The sequence below is a fragment of the Felis catus genome, chromosome E2, assembly GCF_018350175.1.
Source record: "Felis catus isolate Fca126 chromosome E2, F.catus_Fca126_mat1.0, whole genome shotgun sequence".
NCBI classification, from domain to species: Eukaryota; Metazoa; Chordata; class Mammalia; order Carnivora; family Felidae; genus Felis; species Felis catus.
Genome location: NC_058382.1, coordinates 42,729,099 through 42,755,613, shown reverse-complemented (window position 1 = coordinate 42,755,613; position 26,515 = coordinate 42,729,099). Strand labels below are relative to the sequence as shown.

Genomic DNA, 26,515 nt, shown 5'->3' with positions numbered 1-26,515 from the left:
CCGGCAAGGTGACCCACCCGGTCCCACCACCTATCCAGCAGAATTCCAGGGAGGGGCCCAGAAAGAACCAGATCAGATACAGCCTTAGGCACGGTCTTTATTCACTCGCACACTGTACAAATATTACAATTTCCTTTTGCTGCAAAAAGTATAAAAATAATCTTTATATAGGAATCCATTCGTTACTGCAAATCTTTCTAAATCTCTGGAAATGGCTCTAAATGAGGATAAATGAATAAACAAGGGTGGGGCAGGCAGAGGAGAGGGAGACCTACAGGGCAGCAGGAGATTGGACCAATCCTTAGGGACTCACTTGCCCAGATTTCTAGCTAAAGACCTCTCTGTTCTTTCCTGTTAGCACTCCCCCCACCCCAACCCTACCTATAGGTTCTCAGGGCTAAGGGCCAGGCAGATGGGGGATACACACAGAGGTCCAAGGGGAGCTGCAGGTTCAGGGGGTGGGGAAAAGTGAAGGAGGCTGGGGTGGTGCCAGAGAGCATCAGGCTCCACCCTAGGCTCCCCACCTCAGAGTGTGGGGGAGTGGGGGTTGGCTGGAACAGGGCAGTAGGGTTGGACAAGCTGCCCTATTGGGGTGATGGCAGGTCTTCGGTTCTGTGCCACTGAGTGGTAGCTGAGCCTGGGCTCTGAGAGGGCATGAAGTGGAGGAAAGCCCCAGAAAAGAAGAGGCAAACGTTGGCTCCACGGTGAAGGGGGCTGAGCCCCTTTCCCCTACTTTCCTAGCACGGTACAGGTGCTCGTGCAGGAGTGGGAGTTGTGTTCAGAACTGCAGTGAGGGAAAGCTGGGGAAGCCAGGAGTCTGTGGCTCTCAAGCTGTGTAGGGGTAGAATGGGGGACGTCCTCAGGCAGCCCCCAGGTCACACAGTCTGTGTCCCAGCCACACAGAGCATGTCTCTGTCAGTCAGAGATTCAGAACAGGCACGTCGAAGAGGTCACAGACACCTTCACTCTCGTCCAGGTTGTAGATGTAATCGTGGTCTCCAGGGGGTGGAGAAAGGCGGAGGAGAGGGGCAAACACTGCAGAGAGCATCAGGCTGAGACTCTGGGCCAAGGCCCCTCCCAGCAGCTACCCACCCCCTGCCAACCGCTGCTCCCCACTTTCCTGGGCCACCCACCTTCTGAAGACATCAGCTCCTCCAGCAGCTCTGAGCTCATGCATTCTGGGGAGAAAGGGAGAGTTCAGTTACATTCTGGCTCCTGCCTCTCTACCCACCAAAGCCCATGAAGGGGACCCCCCTAGCCATTCCTTAGGAACTTTACGCTTTGCCCAGGGACCAAGCACAATCATAGATCCTCAGAAGCGCAAGCAAACAGCCGTAAGACTGAATGAGCTACCCTTTACCCCATGGAAGAATGCAGCCCTACCTCGTGTGGGATCGAAGATTTCTGACAGTTCTTTGGGGAGTTCCAGAACTGAAAGACAAGAAAGCCATGCTCAAGAGCACAGAGATCCATTCTGGTCCCACCCTAACCTTCATCCTCAGATCTTCTATCACCCATCTTGGGGCTCCACACAACTGAGGAGATGGAGGCCCTGCCCCAGGCAAAGCTGGCATTGTCAGTCTCCCCTCCTAGACGTGAATTCCTCAATGCTGGGCTCAGGGTAATAAAGGCCCATTGTGGGTAACTGGTATAGCCCTCCTAACTCAGAAATGCTGCAGAAGGGCAGCAGACTTCCTCCCTTTATGGGTTCAGCAGGTATGCCCTGTCTGATGGAAGATGCCCCATTCACCCCTGCCCTTGCTGAGCACCTGCTCAATGCCAGGCTCAGAGATCACACCCTGGGGACCAGGTCACTGGGCAGGGCAGGAAGCAGACACTTATGGGGGGCTGGTGCTACAGGGTGACAAATCTGCTACAAAGGTCTGACTGGGAGGATGCACGTGGGAAGCAGAGGAAAATGACACCAGAGAGGAGTGCTGGGGCTGGTTCATGAGGATTTCATATGCTAGGTGTAGGGATTCTGGTTTTATCCAGCAGGGCTTAAGAAGCCATTAGAAGTACTCTGTAAAGACAGAAATGTCACAGTAAAAGGAGGATGCTGAAGAGTTTAGAATAGAGATAGCCAGTAGTGACCCTGAGTGTTGAGGATAAATAGAAGCCAGTGATGGGAGATGTCTGGAACAAAACTCAGCTAATGCAAGATGGGGAGCAGAAGGAGATAGAAAAGGAGTGGCATGCAGGTGTCAGGCCTGGGGGACCAGGGTCAATGGTAGGGTAGATACAGAAGTAGAAAAAGCAAGTTTCGGGGAGCCTGGATGGCTGAGTCAGTTAAGTGTCTGACTTCGGCTCTGGTCGTGATCTCGCAGTCTGTGAGTTCGAGCCCCGCATTGGGCTCTGGGCTGACAGGTTGGAGCCTGGAGCCTGCTTTGGATTCTGTGTCTCCCTCTCTCTCTGCCCCTCCCCCACTTGTGCTCTGTCTTTCTGTCTCTCAAAAATAAATATCAAAAAAAAAAAAAACAGAAAAAGCAAAAAAGCAAAAGCAAGTTTCAGTTGAAGACACAGAAACGAAATGCCCATTGGATGTGCACAGGAAGGCACATGGGCACAGGTGTGGAGTTCAGGCAAAATAACTAGGCAAGCTGAAAGTTGGGGACTCATCTACCCTGAATAGGTACCCTCCACAGCTGTAGAATAGGACAGAGATCTGGGAAGCACCAAGGTTTATAGGAGTGCCAGGGAGAGGTCAGAAGAAGCCAGCAAGAGATAAGAGCCAGAAATGGCATCATAAATGCCAAAAGACATAAAAAGCATCAACATGGAGTAAAGAAGCACCTGAATAAATTAGCCCAGAAACCTGCTGGAGCCAGTAGTCAAGGCTAGGAAATTTCTCAGAAGTAGCACAGGCATACCGTGGGGTTGGCATACAGGGATCTTGACTGCTGCAACCTGAAGGGGGACTAGGGGACCAAGATACAGAATGGAATAGAGATCACTTGTTCAAGGAATCCAGAGAGGAGACAGTGAAGGGGACAGAGGAAACACAAAGGATAAAGTGTCATTTAGCGAGAAGAAACTTAGCAGTGTTTGTGGGCCAAGAAGACAAAGTCCTGGAGGAAGCAAACACTCACATCAAAAGATGGAGAGAAGACTCCAGGCAGATGACATCACCTCCCCTGGGAAGGCACTGCCCACCTTTGGAGACTGAGGGCCTTACCACAGCCCCTTCTCCAGGACAGCAGTAATGCCTTCGTGACACCTGAGTGCAAGGGGTGACAGGCAGGGCTTGAGAGGGATCCAGGAGTTCCATGTAACCCAGGAAGGGGAGCAAAGGGGCACCATTGCCAAGCTGAAGGCCAGGCTCCTCACCCAACCTGGCAGAGCTCTGGTGTCAAGGCAAGAGTTGATGCCAGGGCTGACCCTTGGGCTGGCCAGCTCTGGCTGAGGAGACAGATGAGCTGGTTCCAGTCCCCGTACTGTTTCTGACCTAGGACTGGCTGAGGCTGGGTTCCCCCTACTCCTCAGGAGACAAGCACTTACCTCCTGTGGGGTCTGCCTTGATGGGCTCAAAGGAGGTAGAAGGGTTGGGTCCAGATGAGCTGCTATTGCTGCTGCTGCTGCTGCTGCTACTGTCCAGCAGGGCAGAGGACTGTAGCGGCCGGGTGTCCAGTGCTGTCAGGCCCAGTGGGAGGGAGCTAAGCTCACCACTGTCCTTGCTATTGGTTCCAGGGCCACCACTCACTGCAATCAGATCCCCAGAACCCAGTCACTTGGGAGCAGGAAGTGAGACACTGAAGCTTTGTGCTAGAACCCAGTCAGGATGACGATAGCCCAAGGAGAGATAGGAACTGTCAAGGTTCCTGAAGAGGTAACTTAGAAATGAGCCACGAAAAGAGACAGGAGCTTGAGACCTCCAAGAGGAAGACTCCCAGAAGACATGGCTGCTGTGACTACTCTTTAAGAGGGGTGACCAGGGAAAGTGAGACGTAGACGGATCTAGGGGAAAATTGTCACCACTGATATACCCTTTCACAGTCAGAGCTTCCCTATTACAAAGGACTCATAACCATAGCAAAGTGAGGCCAACTAGAGACCAGGAAAAGGACAACCCCCACGAAGTCTTTTCCAACTCTGAGTACACATTTCACAACAGAGATGTTGCCATTTGGGCCCCCAAAATCATCCCATCACCAGCTGCCCGTTACACCTCACCTGTGATCTCAGTTGCTGGACCAGGCACCCCCTGGGTTTCGATGATGCCAGGAACAGGGGTGGGGGTGGTCACATGGGGACTGCTTGGGCGTGAGGTATCCTGGGGCTGGGCCAGGGTAGGCTTGGGCAGAGGTGGAGGGGTAGGGACCGCAGGTGGGCTCTGGAGCAGATCTTCAGGTGGCGGCACAGGCACTGCCACAGGCGGTGAGCTCCATGCCTCCTTGTTCACCAGCAGCACCTCAATGGGGCCGCTTACACTCTTCAAGTGAATCTGGTACTTCTTCTGCCCATTGAGGCCCTGGAGGTGGGGGATGGGGGACAGGTAGAATTAGAAGCACACTTGGCTCCTGCCTGACCCTGGGCCAGGGCCAGTGTCCTCTTCCACCCTAGGCTGCCCGTTCTTCTAGATAACCCTAAAACCCAGGCTTCCCCCTACTTGCCCCACCCGGCACTTATCAAGCTCCACAGCCAGCACCCACCCTCAATCAACCCCGCCTGCCCAGGCTGAGCACCCACCTCTGGGATGGGCACCTCGAGGCTGGTGCCCGATGGGGCCCGGATGGCCAGTAGAGTATCTCCTAGAATGACAAAGAGAATAGGTCAGGGCCCGTGGGCTCAATCTAATCTGAGAATGGGGGTGGCTATCCCTTGGATCAAGAAAGGAAATCATGGTCTCTTAGGGACAGTAGGCTTCACCCAACCCCCACAGTGGCTGGGGCAGAGAACTAAAGCTTTTCTCCTCCCAAGAGCCCAAGGGTCAGTAACCACAAAATCTGGGTTCAAACATGTGGACCAAAGGATTGCTGGCCATGGGCATCTCACTCCCTGATTGATGGGACTGTTTCCTAGAAGTTCTGGCCAAGGCCAATGTTCCTTCCCCAAATCAGTCTGGGGAATGCAAAATGGAGAAGGAACAGTTCCTGTACCCATAATGCAACTAACTACAGGCTGAAAGTGAACACCACTGTCCCCTGGATACAAGAATGCAAGAGCATACACATTCTCTCTCCCCCTTATGTTTCTGTCATGCCTGAGAAGACAAACCCAGGGAACAGTGGAGAGGGGGACTGACCCAGGGACTCAGCCCAGAATTCATGTACACTTTCAATACAGTTGGCCTCCATGGGGTCCCAGTGACCCTCAAACCCAGGACTTACCCTGCCTGATTCCTCTCTGGGCAGGCCCAAGGAACCCTCTTAAGAGACAAAACTCTCCTTTGGCACTGAACCCACTGCTCAGGGCTGTGGTTCAGCCCAGCCCCACCCCCAATTCCCCCTACCCAGGCTCTGCTCACCAGCAAAGCATCTGCAGATGTCCTCATGAGTCACGTAGGCCAAGGTGTGGGGGTTAAGGAGAACGGCTGATGCCCTGCCTATGGTGATAAATGGCAGACCACAGAGAAAACCCAGCTCTTTAGCAGAGATCTGACATACAAGCTCTCAAGAGAAAGTCCTCCGGTCTACATGGGGAAGGATCACAGGACAAGACTGGTTGGGGAGGGGCTTTGAGGAGGGAGGCTGAAGCAGGGACCTGGTGAGGAACTGCAGGATCCTCCTCCCAAGGTGGATAGTGCCTTGGGCACCACAGAACAAACCCAGCTGGACTAAAGGGCCCCTCACCCACTCCCTGGGAGCAGGGACCGCCAGGAGGATATCAGCTGTTCTGCACGTCCTCTGTGACGTTCCGGATGCTCTGCTGCACCCACACCTTGTGCTTGTCCAATTCTTGCTCCCGCTGTTGCAGCTCCTCGATCTCAGCCTTGAGCTCAATCAGCTTGTCCGCAATCTCCCGGGTATTGCAGCCAGGCCCCACGCCCCTGAGCCCAGGGAGTAGGGCTGAGAGGAGCCACCAGGAACTCTGGGTCCCATGGCCCATGCTCTCTCCTGCATCCTTCTCCCCACACCCCTGACACTTCTGGGTAGGAGATGCCACTGCCCTCCCAGATACCCCCACTCACTTCCACTGGATGCTATTCTTGGATTTTTTCTCGATCAGCCCGATACCTTCCAGCACGTTAGTAATGTCGTAAATCCGCCGCTTCTGGCGCACGGCAAGGGTGTCAGCTGCCTGGCAGACAGAAAAGAGTGAAGGATACTTATTCCTGCTCTCAGGTGTATCCCCAGCTACTTTGAGACTTGGACTGGAAAGGATCTGAAAAAAGGGTGGCCTGAGTCCCAACCCTCTTTCCAGGCACTAAACCGGCTCAAGACCGCGGGGCAGGAAAAGGCCTGGTGCAGCCTGACCTGATGTTCTGATGCTCTTCTCCCATCAGCCGAGGAGGGCCACGAGGACTAGCACTTGCAGCCCTGAGCCTGGCACATAGCTGACACCCAATGGCCTCGACTGACTGAATGGAACAGCTCCCAGCCTCCCTCCTGTGAGAAAGCGCACGGATGGCTGCCTGCTCTCTGAGAGCTCAGCTGGGCCGTCCCAGGGATTCCCGCTACCGGTCCAGGCCTGCCTGGTCCACTATCCTCCCGGTCGCCCCTTAGCCCAGGCCGCACCAGCTTGAGGTCAAGCACACCATCCTTGGCCTCCTGGAGAAGCGACACGAACTTGGTGGTGAGAAGTCCCAAGCTCTTCTCGTGCCGGCTTGGGGTGCCCGGGGGAGGCGGCGCTTGCGGCCCGGCCTCCGCCATCGCGCCCGCCCGCCGCCTCCCTTCAGCCAGGCCAGGCCAGGCCGGCGCCGCCGCCACTTCCGCTTCCGTTCCTGGCCACCAGGCCGCCGGCGCCAGCGTCGCTGTTTCCGCTTCCGCTCCGCGCCCTCCCAGGGAATCCGGCGCAATTCCTCTCGGTGGACACGGCAGCAAAACTTCGGGGACTATCAACAAATATCCAGCCGCCGAAGAGGACGAAAACAACCCCGGGATCCCGGATGAGAGGACAGGAGGCAGAGGGAGGTGGAAAAAGTCGGTGGGCAGCCCTGGCAGTAGAGAATGGAGAGCCACCGGAACTTTCCTGGTGGCCACCCTGTCCCCATTTCAGGAGAGGAGACCATACTGCCTGATGAACCCAATGTGTTTCCCCAAACCTGCTCCTGGAAGCTGCCCAAGTATGTAGGTTTACTCACCCTATTCCTTGTCCCTCACTTCCTGCCAAACAGCAAGCAGTAACTACATGTAGCTTGCCCACTTGTCTCCGTTCCCACTCCCCATCCCTGATCCCAGCCTCATCTTTCTCTTGTCTCCACACTGCAGTGCTCCTAAGGCCCTGAAATTATAACCATTTTTCTGCCAATGCAAACATGCTTACCTATGCATACATATATGTAAAACACTTAGAGCAGCTCCTGGCAGGTAGGAAGGATTATGTGTTGGCCGACACCATTTTGTTATGCTTGATATCATCATTATCTATTTTCATTTATTTTAAGTCAAGATCTTTGGGAAGCTGACTTTGAGCCAGGCCTACAGGGAAGTTTAGAGTAAGACATGCAGAACTGGGCAGAGGGGGGAATTAAACTGTGATGCAGTTATATAGAGGCCTCAGACTATCTGACTAGGAGCACTGAGACTGGGGTGGCTCTTCCAAGGTGGTCTCTGTCGAGGCAAGGTTACCAGAGAGACTCAGCTGTGACACCTCAGCAACCTACACTCCTGGCAGCTAGGGCAACAGGTGGCTTTGTCCTGAAGGATGGATTTGGGTGGTAACCAGCTTCCACTATATTATTACTACCCTGTGGTTCTCTCCATGGCCCCCTTTAACTCTCAAGACAAACATAGGTTTCATAGCCCTTCTACCTCTCTGTCACTACCACCCATCATACACCTTCCTCACAATAGCCTGTAGCCTCTCAGTCCTCTGCAGAGGTGCAACCCTCCTCTGAGGGGACATTGGCACAGTTTCCCTACTGTGATGTTGTCTGCACCCGTATTTGCACACCCTGCTCTCCACCCCTGTTTGGGGCCCTCTAGTTCATGTCAGTGTCCTGAGCACTAAGGAGTTCTATTTGGGCTGGTCAGCACTCAATGGTTACAGGGAGTACACCCCCTCCCCCCAAGGAAGTGGTGCCCAGCCCTCCCTACACCATCCCACAATGCAGATGCTCTTTCCTGTTGGGAATAAAGGGCCAGACTCAGCTTCCTTCCTTTCAGGCATTTGGCCTTGGGGAGGGAGGGGCCTTGGAAGGAGGAGGGTGCTCCTGGGCCCAGAGTGGGACAGAGGTTTCCTTGGAGAGAGGAATTTTGCTGCGTGCCAAGATGTGGGCTGGAGCCACCAAGGCCTCTTGAGACAGTGAAGAGAATACCTAGCTTTGCTCTGAGGACTGGGGAGAGGGCCATCTTCAAGGCCAAGGCTATTTTCAAAGGAGAAAGAACTGGATGCCTGGTCAAGCCTGGTGAGTTCCATACCAAACTGTCCTCTGCAATTCAGAGCAGGAGCTGGGGCCAGCAGAGGCCTGTGCCTTCCCTGCCTTGCTTGGCATCTGCAGGGGCAAAACTGAGAAACTGAGCAGGCAAAAGCTTCTCAGCTGCCTCCCCATCACACCCACCTCCCTCCCATTTTCTTAGGGGCTTGGCAAGAACCTCCTTCCTCCTTCTCAGAGGGGCCTAGACCAAGGCTGCAGCTCAGAGAATCCACTCTGCCTGCTCTAACCCAGACTCTTGCTCCCACTCCTACCTCATCTCCAGTGCTTCCGGGGAGTGCCATGGACTCAGCAACCAAGGATGAAATGCAGCCCTCACTTCCCCCTGGTATGAGTCCTGGGCGGGCTAAGGGAGGGACGGTGGCAAGAAAGATGGGAATGTCGGGGTTGGAGCCTCCTTGCCAGGTCTGGCTGGAGCTCCATGGGGCAGCAAGAGGAATGGATCAGACTGCCCTAGGGGGACAGTCTGAGAAGTAGGAAGGGGAGCAGGTTTGGGCCGTTTCCTGTAGGCCCTGCCCAGCTGATGAGGCTGCCCAGGGTCTTCCTGCCCAGGGCCTGAGTGGCCAGAGCAAGAGAGGGCGGAGCAGCTGGCCAGAGGAGCAGCACTCAAATGGGCCTCGGGCATCTTCTACCGGCCAGAGCAGCTGGCCAGGCTGGGCCAGTACCGCAGCCGTGAAGTTCAACGTACCTGTTCCCTGGAAGCACGCATTAAGGTGGACATTGGTCAATCGGTCAGGGGGTAGGAGAGCTGGGGATGGGCTGCAGGACTGGCTAGGCCTCACTAGCTGTCTCCCCACTATAGTCGGTGGTGCAGTCCTACCTGGAGGGCGTGAAGACTGGTGTGTGGCAGCTGGCCCAGGCTTTTGAGGCTGTGCAGGGAACCCGTGAGGCCCTAGACCAGGCCCATGGGTTGCTCCAGGGTATGGTGGAGGCCACAGAGACCCTAAAACCACTGCGAGAACAAGTTGCCCAGCACAAGCAGCTGCAGGTCCTGTCTCAGCTGCTGCCCCGGCTGCGGGCAGGTGAGTATGTGGGGGCCCTGGGCCTCAGCCCACTAACAGTCAGTAAACACCCATCACTGATCAAGGGGCTGGGGCACTAGTGGGAGATAGCATGGAGGGACACAGCAGGGACCTCCGAGAGAGTAACTCAGGCCTCAAGTGGCATATGAAGCAGGATACAAATTAGCTTATTCTGGGATTCTCAAGCATAGGTTGTGTGAGTCAGGACTGAGACCCAACCAAGTGGCTCTGGCCACCCTGGTTGCTAATTTTTTGAAATACTTCCTTAACAGAGTGAGTAAATAGCCATTAGCATGCCCCCCCCCCCCCCCGAGTTCCTCCCTGCCTCACTTCCTCTTGTTTCATCAGCTCAGGGATTTACACCTGGCCTACCAGGCCTCTAGGCCCTTCCCTGGGTCCTTTCAGATTGGTCAGTGCTCTGCTGTACTGGTTGTCAAACATTTTACACATCACTCCAGCCCTAGGGCTTCAGCATCCACTGTTGTACCCATTGCACAGGTGGGAGGGTTGAGACTCAGGGCTGTTTCATCTTCTCCCCTCTTAGTGCCAGCTGCAGTGGCCCACACACGGACCCTGATTGGTGCCCAGCGGCTCTTGGAGGCATATGTGTGCCTTCGGGAGCTGGAGCAGCTGCAAGAGGAGACGTGGGCACCTCTGGGGGGCCTGGAGTTGCCAGTCTTCGAGGGGTTGGGCCCTCTAGCTGAGGCATTGGGCCAGGCTGTGGAGGCGGCTGCGGGGGTGGCAGGGCGGCTGGCACGGGAGGACCCAGCCTTGCTGGTGGCTGCTGTGCGTGTGGCAGAGGTGGATGCTAGGCACACAACCTCCCTGGAGCTTCCCCCCCGGGACTGGCAGCGGCGCTGTCTGCAGGCACTGCAGGAGGGCCTGGAGAGGACCCACTTTGGGACACCTCTGCTGCTTGAGCCAGGGGCCTTGGCAGGGTGGCTGGAGGCTCTGCGGGTGGCTCTACCAGCTGAGTTGGCCACAGCTGAAGCACTAGTGGCACCCTGCTGCCCACCACACTACAAGGTGGTCCGGCTCTGGGCCCACACCCTGCACAGTGGACTGCGTCGATGCCTGCAGCAACTGCTGGAAGGGCCTAAGCTAGGAGCTGCTGACGCCTTCGCCTTACTGCATTGGACACTGCATGTGTACCTGGGGTCAGTACCCTTGGGGCAATGAGAAGTGGGTGGATCAGAGGCTGGGGCTCAGAGTGACACTGGGCTACCCACCTCTAGGCCAGAAATGATGGGGAGCCTGGAGTTGGGGCCTGAGGCTGATGTGTCTCAGCTGGAGCCCCTCCTGACCCCAGAGAACATTGAACAGCTGGAGGCAATGTTTGTGACCCAAATCCAGGTGAGTAGTTGGGGCCCAGGCACAGAGAAGCTCTGCCACCAGCTGTGGGCCTGTATCTGTAGAGTTACAGGTCTCCCTGTCTCTAGCAGCAGCAGTGCCTTGCTACAGCAGTATCCTGCTGCCCTTTGCCCCTTCCCCCAGGTTAATGTGGCCCAGTGGCTTCAGAAGGCACTGGATGGGGAGGTAGCTGAGTGGAACCGAGAGCAGGAACCTGGCACAGACTCTTCTGGCTTCTATCACTCACCGTTGCCGGCCATAGTGCTCCAGGTGGGTGGGAAGAGACCAGGCAGGTGGGAAGCCCCCATAGGGAAAGGGGAGGAGAGAAGGACTAGGACTCTGCTGAGGGCCACCCATTTCTGCCTGTAGATCCTGGAAGAGAACATTCGCGTGACCAGCCTGGTCAGTGAGTCACTGCAGCGGCGGGTGCATGGCATGGCGCTGTCAGAACTGGGCACATTCCTGAGGAGGTCTGCCAAGGCGTTGACCCACTCCCAACCCCTTGCCCGGCTCCTGGGGTTGCCTAAAGGGTCTCTGAGTGAATAAGGCACACCAGTGGGAAGGGGCTCCTTCAAAACAAGGTCTTGAGTCTCTTGGAGGTGGGGCTGGAGTACCAGGGACTCAGGTTGTGGGGATACCAGAGTGACAGGTACAGGAACTATCTCTGCCCTTTGCAGCTTTAGTGATGCTCTGATCCGATTCTCCCGAGACCACATCAGGGGGGAAGCAATGGCTCCTCATTACGTGCCCTACCTACTGGCCACCCTCAACTACCAGTCAGCACTCAGGTACTAGGAGGCCCCCACAGAACCGCTGATTGAACCCCAATTAGGTATGGACGCAGTCCACACTAGACCATTAGAAATTTTGGACTCACTTAACCCTGGGAGTCCAATCCTAGTTCTACTAATTGCTGTGTGACCTTGAGTGAGTTACCTAATCTCTCTGAATCTTGTTTTCATAAGTATCATGTGAGTAATAATGGTACGTTCTGAAAATCACATAAGAAAATAGATGTGAAGTACCTACCATAGTGCCTACCTGGCACATAGTATCATATCAAAGTCCTACTCTGTGCCACATAATAATGGCTGTGGTTGCAATTGTGAGCATAACAGAAAAAAAAATTCCCTTCCTTTTAGGTCTTATGTTCTTTGAGGTGGGGGCAGAGAGGACAAACAAGTTAATGATGATTTTTTATTCACTCCTAAGGCTTCCCTTACCCAAACAGAAACCAAAAGACATGATTTGCGCAAAGTTACACTGCAAATTAGAGGCAGTTCTGGCTGGGTTTCTTCTAGCTGTCGGAGCCTATCACTCCCAGCTTCAATCTAAGGCCCAGATCTTTGGTAGTGCCCCCTCCCTCCACAAACTTATGCCGGTAGGTGGCGTCAGCGTGGCTAGACAACAGAGGGCCGTGAGGGCCTTGGCCTTGGTCCTGAAGCCATAACTTTTGGTCGGTCCAGCTCCTCCGTGTCCGTCCTGCAGCCCGACGGGGCGGCGTCAGGAGACTTGGCTCCGGTGGAGGCAGGGCTGGACGAGTTGCAGAGGAGGATCTGCCGCCTGGTGTTGGAGGCGCTGCTGGCGGAGCTTCAGGTAAGTCTTCAGGTGGGGATGGGGTTAGGGTTAGGGTTAGGGTTAGGAGATACAGCATATATATGTATGGGTCTTTGCTGGGGAAATGCTAGGTCTGAACGTTCCTCCAGCCCCGTCTCTGCCCAACCCCACCCCCCAGCCCCTGTTCGAAGCTCTGCCCTCGCGCCGGTGGCTGTCGAGCCCAGAGCTGCTGGACGATGTATGCGAGCGGACGGTGCGCTTCTGCCAGGATTTCAGGCGAGTGCGGAATCCTGCAGTCCAGGTGCGCTTAAGGGAGAGGCTGGGAAGCAGGGAAGCGCCCATAGGAAAGGCGTCTTGGACTCATTGCGTTCTCTGCAGCTTCTCCTGGCTGAGGCGGAGCGCACGGTGGTACTGCAGTACCTACGTGCATTGATGCAGGGCCGCCTAGTGTGCCGAGGAGCCGACGAGAGGATCCAGGCAGCGCAGCGCCTGCAGAACGATGCGGCCCAGCTTCGGGAGCTTTTCCTTGGTTTGGTGAGAGCTCCTTAGGCGAGCAGATGGGCGGGAGTCTCAGTGGTTGGGTGGGAGTCGAGGGCGGGTTCGAGACCTACTCTGGGGTGCTCAGGGCCTGGAGGAGAGTGTTCACTGCGCACCGGTGCTCCTCTCTCTGCGGGATCTACTGAACCTCCGTGACCCCATGCTGCTCGGCCTCGAGGTGGCAGGCCTACGACAAAAATTTCCCGACGTGAGGTGCGAAGACTGGTGTTGGTGGGGGGACGGGGAGGAGGAACGGGGCGGAGCTGACACACACCTCTTTGGGGTCCCCATAGCGAGGATCATGTCTCTGCCCTCCTGGACCTGCGCGGGGATGTGTCCCGAGAGCAGCGCCTGGCCGCACTCAGCTCCCTGCAGGCCGGCCCACAGCCCTCTCTCTCTGCGGGTCACCGGGCACTCTTTAGCCTCGTGCCAGTACCTACTCCTGCGCTGTCCTCCTGCCTTCCCTCCGGGCCCTGTGCCTGACGCCCGGCTGCCCCCGGAATACAGCCACAGCCCCTGGATGTCTGAATTGTGTATTGGGGAAGGGGGATGAAATAAAAGTGTAAAGACTAGGGGGTCCACACTCAGTGAATACGCCTAAGGTATCCTGGCTCCAGTCCTGATATGGGCTGCGCCTCACCTATCCCGGCATCAGCCCTGTATGGACCGCATTCTCAAGTACGGGAGCTTCTGCCTCTGTACGCAGACTACAGACCCACCTATCCGCACCAGGGCAGTGAGCTCGGGTCTCCAGGCCCTGACTCTGAAGCTGAGTAGCACCTGAAGCCCTGAAACTCCCCCAGCCCTCGTGGAGGGGCGGGCTTAGGACATCGCCGCGCCCAGGGGCGGGACCTAGTGGCGGACACCGCCCCCTCTGCTTTGACTGGTCCCACCCCCAGCTGTGTTCTTGGGTGCGCGCCGCCGCCGAGGTTGACGCGAAAACGCGCGCCTTCGTGTGAGCGTGCGCGCACCCAAGTGCGTGCGTCACCAGCGTCGGCGTCCGCGGGGTGGGCGGCGGCGATTGGTGTTGCGGAGCGGGAACGGTGGTGGCGAGAAGAGGAACGAAAAGGTGGGGGCGCGGTACGCGGACGGAACCCTCCACCTCCGAGAGGCCGCGAAGGCATGCGGCGCGACCCCTACTCATCTGAGCGGGTACCTCCCTCCCCCCTGCTCCATTGTCCTCTGGCTCCGCCCTCGGTTGGCCACGCCCTTTGCCCCATCCTCCACCACTTATTGGCTACAGGTCACGCCCCTCCTCCATCTCTCCGTCCCCATTGGCTCCTCTTCCACGTTACCCTCTCCCGGAGTTTTTTATTGGCGCAGGCCACACCCTCTTATTTGTCACTGGACTCCGCCTTCTGTCTGGGCTCCTCCCCAGCCATCTTTCATTCATTCTGCTTGTAGTGCTGGGTGCTTGAGACATGAGGGTCAATCAGACCCGTCCCTGCCCTCAAGGAGTTAAGGGGGAGGTGGGGAGACACAGACCTAGGCTCCGACAGTGACACAGTGGTAAAGAAGCCGCCTAGACACTGGGAGCCTCCAAGACGCCAGGAAGGCTTCCGGGAGGAGGTGAGGCCTAAACCGAACCCTGAAAAATGGTTAGGAGTTTGCTACAGGGAGACATTGGGAGGGCATTCTTGGCAAAAGAACTGAGACATGAGAGAAGCAGGCGTATTCTTGGTCGAATGAAGAGCTAGGTCGAATGAAAGAAGGGGTGGGGGAGATGAAGGGGACTGGTCTAGGGAGAGGCCCAGAGATCAGTGAGGAGTCCAGAAAAGTGTACAGTTAGTTGAGAAGAATGAAGCCTGAGGCCTGAAATTTTTTCAAACAGGTGGTTACTAGGCAGAACGGAGGGAGGTAGGGATGGGGGATCAGATCTATACAGGGAAACAGAGTGTGTGGAAGGAATGATTCCAGTTCTGCAAAGGAGCAGGGCTCTCGGGTTCATCCCATTTATTGAGTAACTGCTCTGGGTCAGATACTATTCTGGGTTCTGAGGACACAGCTGTGAACATTCAAAAGGAGAAGGGAGGTAACTAGTAATGACATATACTGTACTTCAGATGGTGATAACTGCTTCAGAAAATAACATGGGGAAGGGAAGATTGTGGCGGAGAGGAAAGAGGGGGAGGTTTACTATTTTACAGAGAGTGTGTTAGGGAAACTTGTCTAATAACATATTTGTGCAGAGATCTGAGGAAAGTGGGAGAGTGAGCCCTGCAGTTAATATGAGGGGGAAGCATTCCAGACAGGGGACATGTTCAGTTTGAGATGCCTGTTGTAAATTCAAGTAAAGATATTGACTTGAGAACTGGCAACACCAGCTTGAAGTTTATAGAAGTTTGGGCTGATGTTTTTGAAACCATGAAAGTGAATGAGATCACCCTTGGAAGTAAGCATAAATGGAGAAGAGGAGAGAAGTTTCCATAGAAGTTTCCAAGCCCTGAGGCATGACAACATTAAGAGATCAGGAAGATAGGAATGATGAACAATGAAGACCAAGAATGAACAGCCAGTGAAGTAGGAGAATATGTTTGAGTGTATTTGGGAAGCCAAGTAGAGAACGTGTTTCCAAGATGAAATGATTAATTATGTTGAGTGCGCTGATCAATATGTGATCATTGATGACCTTGGTCAGATCGGTTTCAATGGAGAGTGGGGTAAACGCCTAGCTGGAGTGAAATGTAAGAGAGAACAGGAAAGAAGGAGTCAGCGACTCCGTGCAGATGACTTGGGATGTTGTGCTGCAATAAGGAGCAGCTGGAGGGAAGTGCGGTGGGCCTGGGAGAGCGTGGGGTCAAGTGAGGGTTTGCTTTTGATTTTTTAAGACAGAAATAACAGCAAGTGTTTATGCTGATGGAAAGAATCTGGTAGAGGAAGAGATTGACGATGTTGGAGAAATGCTGGAATTGTATCCCTGAATAGGCAAGAGAGTTCAGAATCTGGAGACTTCAGTCAGACTTTCGGGGAGAGACTGGATTGTTCTGAGCCCTAGTACAGAGTCAGGAGTAAAGGTCCAAACACTGGCCTTGGATGACCACTAGAAAGAGGCCTCTGAGAGGAGACAGACTAGGGATTGGCTTGAGTTTGCTAAAGTCTCCCTCTGCTCCCCAAAAGCTGATTCTAATTTGGATTTGCACAGATGATCCAGAGGAAAGAGAGCATTCCAGGTGGAGAGACTAACATAAGCAAGGAGCATGCAGGCATTCAAACTGACTGAGGCCAACTGGGCTGGAGGAGTGGTGGAGCAGGTGGGAGGGGAGGGATGAGACTGACAAAGGGCCATAGACGGAAGGCAGGTAGAAGGTGGTGAGAGCCCCTCACTGATCACCCCAGCAACTGAGGCTATACTGTCCCAGCTCCCAGCCTGTGTGGGTGCTGAGCACAGGAGATAAAACCATGAGTAGAGGCTCAGGCCTTGTTCTCAGCAGCTCATAGGCTAAGGGGATTCCAGTAACTAACCGCTGTCGAGGTGGGTGTGTAAGTTCTGCCTCCTGCTTTCCCCCAGTCCAGCTTCCTTGGGTGAGCCTGCTGGAAGGCATGGACACTGGGATGGAGGTGAGGGAGGGGGCAGCTCCCCAGACCCTTGGTGGCAGACCCTGAGCCCACTAAGCACCCACCCAGCATGGACAGTATGGAGCACAGGCCTGCTGATTCTCAGGCCACAGCCACTCATACTGGCCTCCACATGCCCTTCTTTGTCCCCAGAAGTCGACAGTGTGGGGAGTTGGAGTGACTCGGCTGGATGTGACCCCCAGGACAGAATGGTGCTGGACTCAGGGGCTCAGGTGTATGAGCAGGCACCCCCCAGCCCACCAGCCAGTCCCTCGTCCTTGCGCCATAGGCTGAAGCCCTCAGACCGAGATGGGACACTGCTGTACCCCTGGCCTCGGTCCCTGGCCTTGCCCCTGGCTCTGTCAATCCCCTCAGCCCTGCGGCCCCAGCCTGAGCTGCAGCCCTTCTCAGAGCTGCACTTGGGCCACCGTGGCCACATGCGTCGCAGTGAGAGCACCTATACTGTAAATAGTACTGGCCGGCGGGGGGGTGGCACCCAGGGTCGGGCCCCACCCGGACGGGGACGGGACCCAGGTGGGGGCACCCTGAGGTCTGCAGCCTCTCTTCCTCATATTGCTAAGAGTCGAAAGGATGCAGGCCGTGGTGCCAGCAAGAGCCCTTGCATGTTGGTGGCTTTGCGGCCAACTAACATGGACCGTGAGCGGGACAAGTTCTTCCAGTCCCACTATACCTACAACCCACAGTTCGAATACCAGGAGCCCATGCCCACGGCTGTGCTGGAGAAGTATTGTGAGGCTTCTGGACAGTTCATCCATCAGGTCAGTCTAGCCTGCCCACCTCACCCTGGCCTGACCACCCAAGAGGCCTGGTCTGACCAGCCATTGCAACCCTATGTGCAGGCAGTAGGCATCATTGAGGCTGTCCTGGAGAAATTTGGTACCTATGAACGCTTTGAAGCTGCAACTGGGGGCCAGCTGCTGACCAAGTGCCAGATCTGGTCTATTGTGCGCAAATACATGCAGAAGGAGGGCTGCGTTGGGGAGGTGAGCCAGCCCGGTCTTCCGGGCCCCTTTTCTATGTGCCCCAAACCAGGCTGCTGATGCCAGGCCCAGCTCTACACGTGGCCAGATAGTGACCCCAGCCAAGCCCCTATCCCTGCCCCAGTAAGGTGGGAGCTGGCTCTGAGCAAAGGTGGTAAAGTGTGGGTGCCCGGGCCAGGTGTGTGGCCTGGCTACCCTTTGGCATCAGCATGTCCACCTGCATACTGGCCCCAGGGCTGGTGGCCATGGCTTAGGTCACTACCACCTGCAGGTTGTTGTGCAGCTGAGTGAGGACCTGCTGTCCCAGGCAGTGATGATGGTGGAGAACAGCCGACCAACATTGGCCATCAACCTGACTGGAGCCCGCCAGTATTGGTTGGAGGGCATGCTGCGGCACGAGATAGGTCAGGGTGTGGGTAGGTGGGTGGGTGGGTAGGATGAGAGGGGGCTGGGATGGGGTGGTGGGCAGTGAGGGGCCCCAGTAACCCCACCCCCTCTCTTTCTTCCCCTTCCTTCCGGAGGACGGGCCCTTTCCCTTCGTGAGCAGCTACCTACTCCCTCTGGCTCACAGAGGTAGGCCAGAACATGCCTGCCCACTCTCTGGGCTCACCCTCATCTCTTGCTCCCTTTGGGTATCTTTTGTCCCTCTGCTTCCTTTCTGATTTCCCTTGACAGTGGGGACAAGGTTGCTGAGGCCTGGACAGGCCAGAGGGAGTACCCTGAGGGTTGCACTAGCCCAGCCAACATGGAGGCCCTCCAGGGTGGGTGGAAGGCCAGATCCTAGGAATGGAATTGGTTGAGGACACAAAGCCAGGTTTTAGGAGGGGATAGGCTGAGCTGAAATGGAGAACATGGGACACTAATTACTATTCCTTTCTGTCTGTGTCTCCTCATCAAGAATTCTGTAGCTCTGGGCAAAAGGTGTTTATCACTGGGGGTCATCAGCATGACTTTCAACATGATATGGGCATGCAGGATGTGGGGCCCGGGGTGGTTTGTGAGTTCCTGCTTCTCAGGGGGTAGAGGGGGCAACATAGGGAGGCAGTGTGAGTTTGGGAGAGTTGTTTGTGTGTGTAGCCCTGGATAGGTGGGGAGGATTCTTGTGTGTGGGACTCTGAGTCTTTGGGTGCAAGTTCACCTGAGGAGGGTCTTCCCGCTGCCTGGGGTTGGGTGAGTATGCATTTGTCTGGGGCAGGGAATGGGGGTGGGGAGAACTTGCATGAGAGCCTGAGTTTAGGGGCTGGAGTGTACGTGAGTCACCTTCACCCGCTAGAGGTCCTGCAGGATGTAGCAGGACACAGGTTGGTCCCCTGGATGCCCCACCCAGTGTCGCCTTCCCCTCGCCTTCCCTGCAGGCACTCACTACCTGCGGGGAGTGAACAACGCCCGGCAGCCGTGGCACAGCGCCGAGGGCCGGCTGCAGTACGGTCTGCGGCCAGCGAACCCCACGGAGGAGGGCTTGGCCAGCCTGCACAGCGTGCTGTTCCGCAAGCAGCCATTTCTGTGGCGTGCCGCACTGCTCTACTACACCATCCACCGCGCCTCGCGCATGTCCTTCCGCCAGCTCTTCCAGGACCTGGCGCGCTACGTACAGGATGCTGACGTGCGCTGGGAGTACTGTGTGCGCGCCAAGCGCGGGCAGACTGACACCTCGCTGCCGGGTGGGCACCCGTGCTGTGTTGGGAGGGTTGCCCTGAAGGAAACCTGGGGGTGCGGGGTGGGGGGCAGTGCCCTGAGCAGGAGCGAGGAGGGTGGGATTCCGGCCAGGGGCTCATGGCCCTCCCGTGCCCACAGGCTGCTTCAGCAAGGATCAGGTGTACCTGGATGGCATCGTGCGCATTCTCCGGCACCGCCAGACCATCGATTTCCCACTGCTGACTTCACTGGGCAAGGTAGGGGGCCACGGACCTCTAAGAGATCCCAGTCAGGTCTCCTTGTCACTGCAGTGTTCCCTGAGCCTCTGATGGGTGCTCGAGTAAGGACTGGGTGCCAAGCTCCTCTGGTGGGGGGAACCTGGGTGGAGGTGAACAAAAGTGAAGTGACAACCTGGCAGCAAAAGTAGGTGCCTGACCTAGACTTCAGGTGTGTGGGTGGATACTGCATTTCAAAGGAGGTGAGCATTCAGGCCAGGGGAGCAGTCAGGAAAGGCTGGGGAAGGAGGCTGGAGAAGTGGCCAGAGACCAAGTCTCTGGCTCTGGGTTTTTGTGCCAGAGAAATGTCATTTTTACTTTAGAGGGCTTCCTGTGGATGTTAAGTGGGAGGTGGATTGGAGAGAGAGGCCTAGGGAAGGGAGTGTGGGGGGAGGAGGAAGCCACCTCTCCAATCACTTCTGAAGAATTGGTGGTCTGGCCTAACTGGACAGTAGCCATACAGAGGGAGGAGCAAGCTGGGGAACACTCTTCAGAGAATGGAATCCCTCTAACTCAAAGACCACCCTGAGTTGGAGGGTGACATATTCCAGGTTCTTTCCCTTGAGCTGGCCTAGAGAACTTTGCGGAAGGTGGGGCTGGCATAAGTTGGCACCCAGTTCAGCATTGGGTGTGGGATCTGAGGTGTCTGAGGGAGATCCAGGGGAAGGTGCTGAGGAGTCAGCTTGATACCTGCATTTGGAGGTGAGGGGAAAAGCTGGGCTGGAGACAAGAGTGGGGCTGTGGGGCACGGACGATACCAAGTGTTCGAAGAGAGAACAAACACATCCAGGACTGAGCCTCAGGGTATGTAACCTTGGAGTGGATCCAGAGGGTAGAAGGAGGCATTCTAGGAGCAGAGGGCAATGAGCAATTCATCGAGAGCTAGGACCAGCTACCTGAAAGCCACATCACTCTGGCTACCCCTGAGGCCCAGCTTCCTTCCTGCAGGTGTCCTATGAGGATGTAGACCATCTGCGGCCCCATGGGGTGCTGGACAATACCCGGGTGCCCCACTTCATGCAGGACTTGGCACGCTACCGGCAGCAGCTGGAGCACATCATGGCCACCAACCGGCTGGATGAAGCAGAACTGGGCCGCCTGCTGCCTGACTGATGCTGGTTAAGGGCTGTAGGCAGAGGCCCTGGACAGAGGGCCCCAGATCAGCTCCCCGAACATGAAGCTGACTGTTCTGTGCTTCCATGGCCTAGATGTTTCTTGGGGAACTGGGAGGGCAGGAGCATCCCAGGAGGTAGGGATGGCATCAGAGGGTTTGTGTCCCTTGGTAGCCTCGCTGGGGCCTAGGGACCAGCAGCAGCATGTCAGGCAAACTGAGTCTGCCCTCCTACCTCTAGTTCTCTCTTGAGCAGAAGGTAAGCCTGAGGGCAGGAGGGAAGCTGAGCATGATGGGGATGGGGGGCGGTTTGGGAGTAGAAACTTGTTCTTGCATGAGATGGCTTTGAGTGTCTCCATACTCCAGTCTCTCCCTTCCCCCACCTGGCCCCTTGGTGCTCCTTCAGCTTTCACGCTGTCTACCTCTCACTGGGTCCTGGTGGGGATCTCCCTTCTCCTGGGGTGACTGCCTGAGCCTGAGGGCCTGGCTTTCACACAGACTCAAGGGGCAGGGATCCTGGTGGTAGAGACCCAGCTGGGCTGGGGTGTGCTTTCCAGCATTTTGCCTCTCCCACTGGTCACGTATTTATTCCCTATTTATGTGCTCTGCATCCTGGGTCTTGGGAGGCAGCAGCTTCTGAAGGTTTGGTGGAGGGAACAGAGCTCCTCTGGAAGGCACCAACTGTTCCTAGCCCCACTCTCATCTCCCTCCCTCTCTTTCTCCCTCATACACACATACACATACACACACACACACACACACACACACACACACACACACACACAGTTCTTCAGGACTTGTGAGTCAAGCCCAAGAGTTCACCTGGCCCTGCCCCTACTCCCCACCATTGGCCTGTGCTATTCCTGTCTTTGCCCATACCCTCACAGCTGGTCTCTGGCAGAGGGTGGCATTGCCTGGCAGCAGTCACACTCAAGCCTGAGGGGCAGGCCCCTAGCCATCGTCCTAAGTCCGAGCCCCTCTTGGACCAGGAGAGGTGTAGAGGTGGTTGTTGCTTCCATTTTCACCTCACTCAACTGTGTGACATTGACCCGTTCCCACCCCGACCCTTGCCCTTGGTTTTCCCACCTGTAAAATTCAGAAATGCAGTTGGAAAGTCCTTATTCATTTAGTCAGTGAATACGTGTAGATCACCTTCTGTGTGCCAGTTAATCGTCAGAACCCTCACAGAGCTCCCAGTCCAGAGAGAAGCCAGACAATTAAAACAACAATCACAATGAAGTGTGTGGGCTCTGTCTACCCAAGATCCCTTCCTCTTCCTCTCTCACTTCTAATCTCACTTCCCAGGGCTGTGAGCTCTAGCGTGTCCTAAGTGGAGAGAAATCTCCCTTCCTCTGGCTCTCTGCACCAGGCCCAACGGCTTCCCTGAAGTGGGACTGGTGACTACACAGCACCCCACCCCCCCCAACTGGTTCATGAGAGGAAAAGGGCTGTAGGGCAGGGCCCTAGGGTATGGCCGTCATCCCACTGGGGGCCTGGAACTGAGGGCTCCAGGGGAGTGTGGCTTGGGCTATTGAGGATGAAAAGGGGCTAAGGACAAGGCAGTGGGGCACAGGGCTTCCCAGGTTGCTAAGACTTAGGGGTATGGATCTTCACCCTAGTTCCTGGGCAAAAAGTCAGAGTCACAGAGAGGGCCCAAGGTGACCCACCGGAGTTTATTCACTTCCAGTGGTACTGGGTCAGGTGGAGACTTGGTGGCATCCTCCCCAATGCCAGAGCAGGATCCCAGGTCCTGTCTGCTTTGGGCAGAGAGCAGCAGCCTATCAGCACGCTGACATTCAGGAATCTAGAAATGATGGGGGGGGGGGGAAGTAGTCGCGTGGGCAGGGGCGGGGGGGGGGGGGGGACCCTCCCGCCAATCCGACACCAGGTTTGGGTAGCCTCACACCTTCAGACTCGTCACCCGCCTCAAAGTCGGGCTCTGGCTCTGGCTCTGGCTCCAGTTCAGGTGCTGGCTCTGGTTCCGGATCTATTTGGGGTTCCAACTCTGGCTCAGCCCCTTCAGAGACTTCAGCTTCCACTTCCGGATCGAGTTCCTCGAGGGTTCCGGATACTGCCTCCGAGCCCCCTGAAACCCCAGCCTCGTCGCAGTCTGAAGCTCTGGGCGTTTCGGGGCAAGCGGTCCTCAAGTCAGGTGCCTCAGGCGTCCAGTGGCCAGGGCATGGAGAGTCGTAGCTGCGTTCCCGGTAGCCTGGATTGGAGGTGGGAGTATCTGAGTATCTCATTTTAAGGCCTCAGCGGTATCCTTGGCACACGGCCACCTACAACTCAGCTCCACACTTTACCCTTCCCGCCAAGCCCCGTGCTCTGGCCCAGGCCCCGCCCCTCTTGCGCTCACCAGTGCCCACGTGCTGCCAGTCCCAGGCCGGGTCTGGCGCGCGCGTAGTACGCTGGGCGCAGTGCAGCAGCTCCTGGCAGGCGGCCTCGCCCTTGCTTTGTACCAGCAGCAGCAGGCGACGCACCCTGCGCTCGGCATCAGGCAGCGCGTCCAACGCCTCATACTCAGGCCCGGTGAGCACGCCGCGCGCCAGCAGTGCATCCAGCAGCAGCCCGGAGTCGTCCTGCAGCGTCTCCACTAGGCGTTTCCGCTCGCGATCGATCGTCTCTGAGGGCCGCTCCTGCGCATTGCCCATGGTGGGGGCTGCATGGGGGAGGGGAGAGAGGTAATAGGGCAAGGACTCCCCTGCCCTTGACCTCTCTCCCAGGGTCTCCGTGAACACTCGTGGCTGGGATTTAAGTTCACCTTGACCCAGGCAGCCGGACAGCTCCTCAGCACAGGACTTGTACCTCCTGCCTTTCAGGCTGCTTCTGTCCCCTCTCCTCCTCAGGCTTCTCCTTGGGTTCCTAAACGTCAGCTGTGGCTCCCCTCTCCTCTATGCTATCCCTGGGCCCTTATTTACTCTCCACCACTCTCCCCAGTCAGGTCGTCCCTCCTGTGTCCCCGCTGCCTGCAGATCCTGCATTTGATTCAGACCGTTTATCCAAACTAAATTCTTTTTCCCAGCCTGCTTCCCCACCTTAACAAGCAGAAAGACCTACAATTGACCTGGATACTCAACACCCAGTTTGCAGTCAGGTCCTTTTCAGTCTATCTGCTGAGTATTTCTCTGTCATCCTAACCTCTTACTTAGTCTAGCCTTTCATGTACAGCTTAGACTCTGCTGAGTGCTGAATCCCCTCTGCACCCAGAGCACAAGTGCTGAGAGCCTTCCCTCACCAACTGAAGGAAGTCTAGGCTCCTTATCCTGATCCTGAGGCCCATCTTTCTGGGGGAGGCTCCACCCCTGCAGTCCCTCACCAATACCACCATGTTGTAACCCTGACATTGGTCTGATGGCGCTTCCTGGCTCCCTAATACCTGAGCAGGGATGCCTGAATCCTCTTGAGACCTAGCTCTGACCAAGACCTCCTGACATTACCTGAGACCCAACGTCTCCCTGATTCCCTGGGAATCTTCCCTGGGAATGCTTCATCTTTAGGTACCACAGACCCAACTCATAAAAGCCATCAACAAATGCTTGCTGAACTTTTCTGTTTTCCTCCATGGATCCTCCCATTTTGAGAGACTGTCTCTCGCAAGCAGCAGGTCTTAGGCAGAAGTTAATCTGCTGTGTCCATTTATTAACAACCAAGGATAAAGGTCCATCACTTTTGGAGTGGCCTGACCCAGGCAGCAAAGCCCCTGGCATTAAGGGGCAAAATAGGTCAGGCCCTGAACTACTCCATCCTTCAGCCCACCTACACCAGCCTTGGCTTTGTTCACACAGCACCCTCCCGGGTCTCATCCTCCTTTTGGGGTCACTCTGCTACCTCCCTACCTGGCTCCAGGTCTGGGTGAGCGCCTTTGGTCCTAGCCCCCATCCTGCCTCCCAGGTCTCTCTCACTACCACCTGGTGTCAAGCTATGCCTCCCTGGCCATTTCACCCTCCTAGCCATACTGAAGTGTCAGCCCTTTCCCCAGGCCACTGACCAGAGACCAGAACTACCCCCACCCCTCCCTCTCCCTTCATGTCACATCTCTGACAAATGCTACTCCTCTACCTCTCAGTGGTCTCTATTAGTATCCTCCTCAACCCCACCATGGTCACCTCATCTCCTATGACAGTCTTTCTAAGTACATCTCAGTCCCATCCCATCACTCCCACCACATAGTGACTTTGACAAGCCCCTGGGACAGGATTTATTGTCCCCATTTTACAGGTGAGGAGACAGGTTCAGAGAGACCAAGTGGCAGAACTGGGATCTTATTTGTTCTAACTTGAACTACAAAAAGATCTCCTGCAAAGCAGAACATCAGCCCTAATGGCCTGTTTCCCCCCACTGCCCATCAGAGAGAATCAAGATTATCTGGCTGGCTGCTCTAGGCCACCTCCTAACCTTCTGGACAGCTGGGGTTTCTCCCACTTCCCTCCACCACACAGTGCTGGGAGAACCCTGCAAGCCCCTGGCACATCTGAACCAGATGCAGATGCTATTCCCTAAGCCTGGAATACCCTTTCCTTACCTCCATGCTGTGGACCCATCCTCCGTGACTCAAATGTCCCCTTTTCCACCCCAGTGCCAGAATGTCCCAAAAGCAGACTGGTTCCTTCTCTTGTGGAACCAGTGAACAGCATACACCCTCACAACTGCACGGACATCACTGCACTGTGTACACGGACCCTCTGCCCTCTTTGGCAGAGACCTCCAAAGACTGTCCCCCCAGTCACAGGTGCAGGACCTACTCTGTACAAGTGCAGAGAATTGGGGGGGGGGACAGATTGAACTGGCCCCTCCTTTTCCCTTATTGCTCCCCAACTTATTTTCATGTTAACCTCCTCCCCACATTATGCCAAGTCCTGCACTTTGTGCACCTCAGTCTGAGGTGCAGAGACCCTAGCTGGTCTGGGTCTCCCCCTGCGACCCAATGCTCAGAAGTGAATACCAAAGTTTTGTCGTGGCTAGTCCTTCAAGGGTCACAGACCAAATTCTTCCCGGAGCTTCAGGAGGTTACAGGTGCCACGCATCCAGAGGGGTCTGGGTCTCCTTCCCACCTCGCTGCGCAGGCTCTTAACGCTAGGGAGCAAGGGTTGTGGGAAACTGCGGGAGCTTTTGCGAAAGTGAGATCACAAGGCTCCCCTTACCTCCCCTCCACCCAGTCCCAGAGCTAGAGTCCGGCGGAGGGGCGGGGCTCACAGACCTCCTTCGAGCGCGGCTGGTGATGAGGGGGCGCAGATCCTGCCCAATCAGTTTCTCTTCCCTCCTCCAGCCAGGTGCCGGGGGGGAGGGGGGTGGGGGAGGGCTCCCGGTTCTGTGCGTTCCGGGCGGCCCCACTCAAGAGTTGAGCCTCCGCGGGGCAGTAGATGACGAGGCAGAACGGGCTAGGCAGGGAGGGGGTGGGAGCAGCAGCTGCTGAGGGGGCGGGGCGGCCAGGGCTGCCGGGAACTGGGAAGGGGTGGAGAAGAGGGGGGCGTTCTTCTTAGGACACCGGGAAGCAGGCCGCAAAGGCCGAGCACCGCCTGGGCTCACACACGTAGTCCGTTTTCCCTCTCCACCCAGGGTGCATCGGCTGAGTCAGCGAGCGGGTGGTTCGGCCTGCGGCCCCAAATATCCAGCGCCCAGTCTCTTGGCCTGGCAATTACCAGATGCTTTACATCCATCTTCTTGAATTCTCTCTGCTTGTCGCAGATAAGGCTCAGAGAAGGGGACCAGCTTACCCACGATCACAGAGCAGATGCATTAGAAGGTTGGATGTGACCCCAAAAGCCCCTGAGTTCTGGAGGTTGCAGTGGCCACATGCTAGCCCTGAATGAGGCCAGAGGGTGGGAGCTAAGCAGGGAGTGGAGCTAACCTCCACTCTCCAGGGGTTCCACTATTAAAGCCTTAGGAGCTGGAAATTTCTGTAAATGTAAAGCCCCCCCCCCCCCCCATGAGTTCTATGC

General features: G+C 56.2%; 4 protein-coding genes and 1 long non-coding RNA gene across 26 annotated transcripts in view; 2 read left to right on the top strand and 3 right to left on the bottom strand.

The window, feature by feature from the left end:
- The window catches only part of EXOC3L1 (exocyst complex component 3 like 1), a 35,560-nt gene extending 21,989 nt beyond the window's left edge, over positions 1–13,571 (top strand). Inside the window, exons 1-14 of one of the 8 annotated variants that reach the window (XM_023246105.2) lie at positions 6,948–7,222; positions 8,799–8,861; positions 9,071–9,246; positions 9,336–9,555; positions 10,100–10,712; positions 10,791–10,908; positions 11,050–11,175; positions 11,275–11,375; positions 11,583–11,693; positions 12,372–12,501; positions 12,641–12,763; positions 12,841–12,996; positions 13,088–13,212; positions 13,293–13,571. In XM_023246105.2, the coding sequence (XP_023101873.1) occupies positions 7,177–7,222; positions 8,799–8,861; positions 9,071–9,246; positions 9,336–9,555; positions 10,100–10,712; positions 10,791–10,908; positions 11,050–11,175; positions 11,275–11,375; positions 11,583–11,693; positions 12,372–12,501; positions 12,641–12,763; positions 12,841–12,996; positions 13,088–13,212; positions 13,293–13,482 (2,298 nt within the window). In that variant the 5' untranslated portion in view covers positions 6,948–7,176 and the 3' untranslated portion in view covers positions 13,483–13,571. Of the gene's footprint in view, positions 1–6,947; positions 8,507–8,678; positions 8,862–9,042; positions 9,247–9,335; positions 9,556–10,099; positions 10,713–10,790; positions 10,909–11,049; positions 11,176–11,274; positions 11,376–11,582; positions 11,694–12,371; positions 12,502–12,640; positions 12,764–12,840; positions 12,997–13,087; positions 13,213–13,292 lie in introns of those variants that run through there. The other 7 variants (XM_006941592.4, XM_045046106.1, XM_023246106.2 and 4 more) reach the window with 7 other exon arrangements.
- On the bottom strand, positions 80–6,946 carry E2F4 (E2F transcription factor 4). Its single transcript, XM_003998123.6, has 10 exons — positions 6,675–6,946; positions 6,128–6,237; positions 5,825–5,986; positions 5,465–5,508; positions 4,687–4,748; positions 4,171–4,468; positions 3,499–3,699; positions 1,384–1,431; positions 1,134–1,178; positions 80–1,035 (listed from the first exon to the last, which is right to left on the bottom strand). Exons 1-10 carry the CDS (start codon positions 6,807–6,809, stop codon positions 920–922), a joined length of 1,221 nt encoding a protein of 406 aa, XP_003998172.2. The 5' UTR covers positions 6,810–6,946; the 3' UTR covers positions 80–919.
- On the bottom strand, positions 12,083–13,415 carry LOC123382269. The gene is made up of 2 exons (XR_006590396.1): positions 13,274–13,415; positions 12,083–13,186 (listed from the first exon to the last, which is right to left on the bottom strand). It is a non-coding gene; the product is annotated as an uncharacterized LOC123382269 (long non-coding RNA).
- Positions 13,572–13,916: 345 nt separating the features above from the next.
- KIAA0895L (KIAA0895 like) lies at positions 13,917–21,815 on the top strand. 11 transcript variants are annotated; one of them, XM_019819884.2, is made up of 9 exons: positions 14,159–14,568; positions 15,324–15,519; positions 16,708–17,018; positions 17,259–17,333; positions 17,415–17,558; positions 17,827–17,959; positions 18,911–19,216; positions 19,350–19,447; positions 20,414–21,815. In XM_019819884.2, exons 3-9 carry the CDS (start codon positions 16,764–16,766, stop codon positions 20,576–20,578), a joined length of 1,176 nt encoding a protein of 391 aa, XP_019675443.1. In that variant the 5' UTR covers positions 14,159–14,568; positions 15,324–15,519; positions 16,708–16,763; the 3' UTR covers positions 20,579–21,815. The 11 variants fall into 11 exon arrangements, 10 of the variants coding, with proteins under 10 accessions (XP_006941658.1, XP_019675444.1, XP_023101888.1 ...); XM_023246119.2 differs by having other exon boundaries at positions 17,136–17,333; XM_019819883.2 differs by having other exon boundaries at positions 16,708–17,333.
- Positions 21,816–22,229: 414 nt separating this feature from the next.
- Positions 22,230–26,458, bottom strand: NOL3 (nucleolar protein 3). Of its 5 annotated transcripts, XM_045046127.1 has the most exons (6): positions 25,774–26,458; positions 25,558–25,649; positions 22,933–23,235; positions 22,580–22,785; positions 22,483–22,525; positions 22,230–22,380 (listed from the first exon to the last, which is right to left on the bottom strand). In XM_045046127.1, exons 2-6 carry the CDS (start codon positions 25,598–25,600, stop codon positions 22,373–22,375), a joined length of 603 nt encoding a protein of 200 aa, XP_044902062.1. In that variant the 5' UTR covers positions 25,601–25,649; positions 25,774–26,458; the 3' UTR covers positions 22,230–22,372. The 5 variants fall into 5 exon arrangements, with proteins under 5 accessions (XP_044902062.1, XP_019675455.2, XP_044902061.1 ...); XM_019819896.3 differs by having other exon boundaries at positions 22,483–22,785; positions 25,774–26,451; XM_045046126.1 differs by having other exon boundaries at positions 22,483–22,785; positions 25,519–25,649; positions 25,774–26,448.
- Positions 26,459–26,515: the final 57 nt, after the last annotated feature.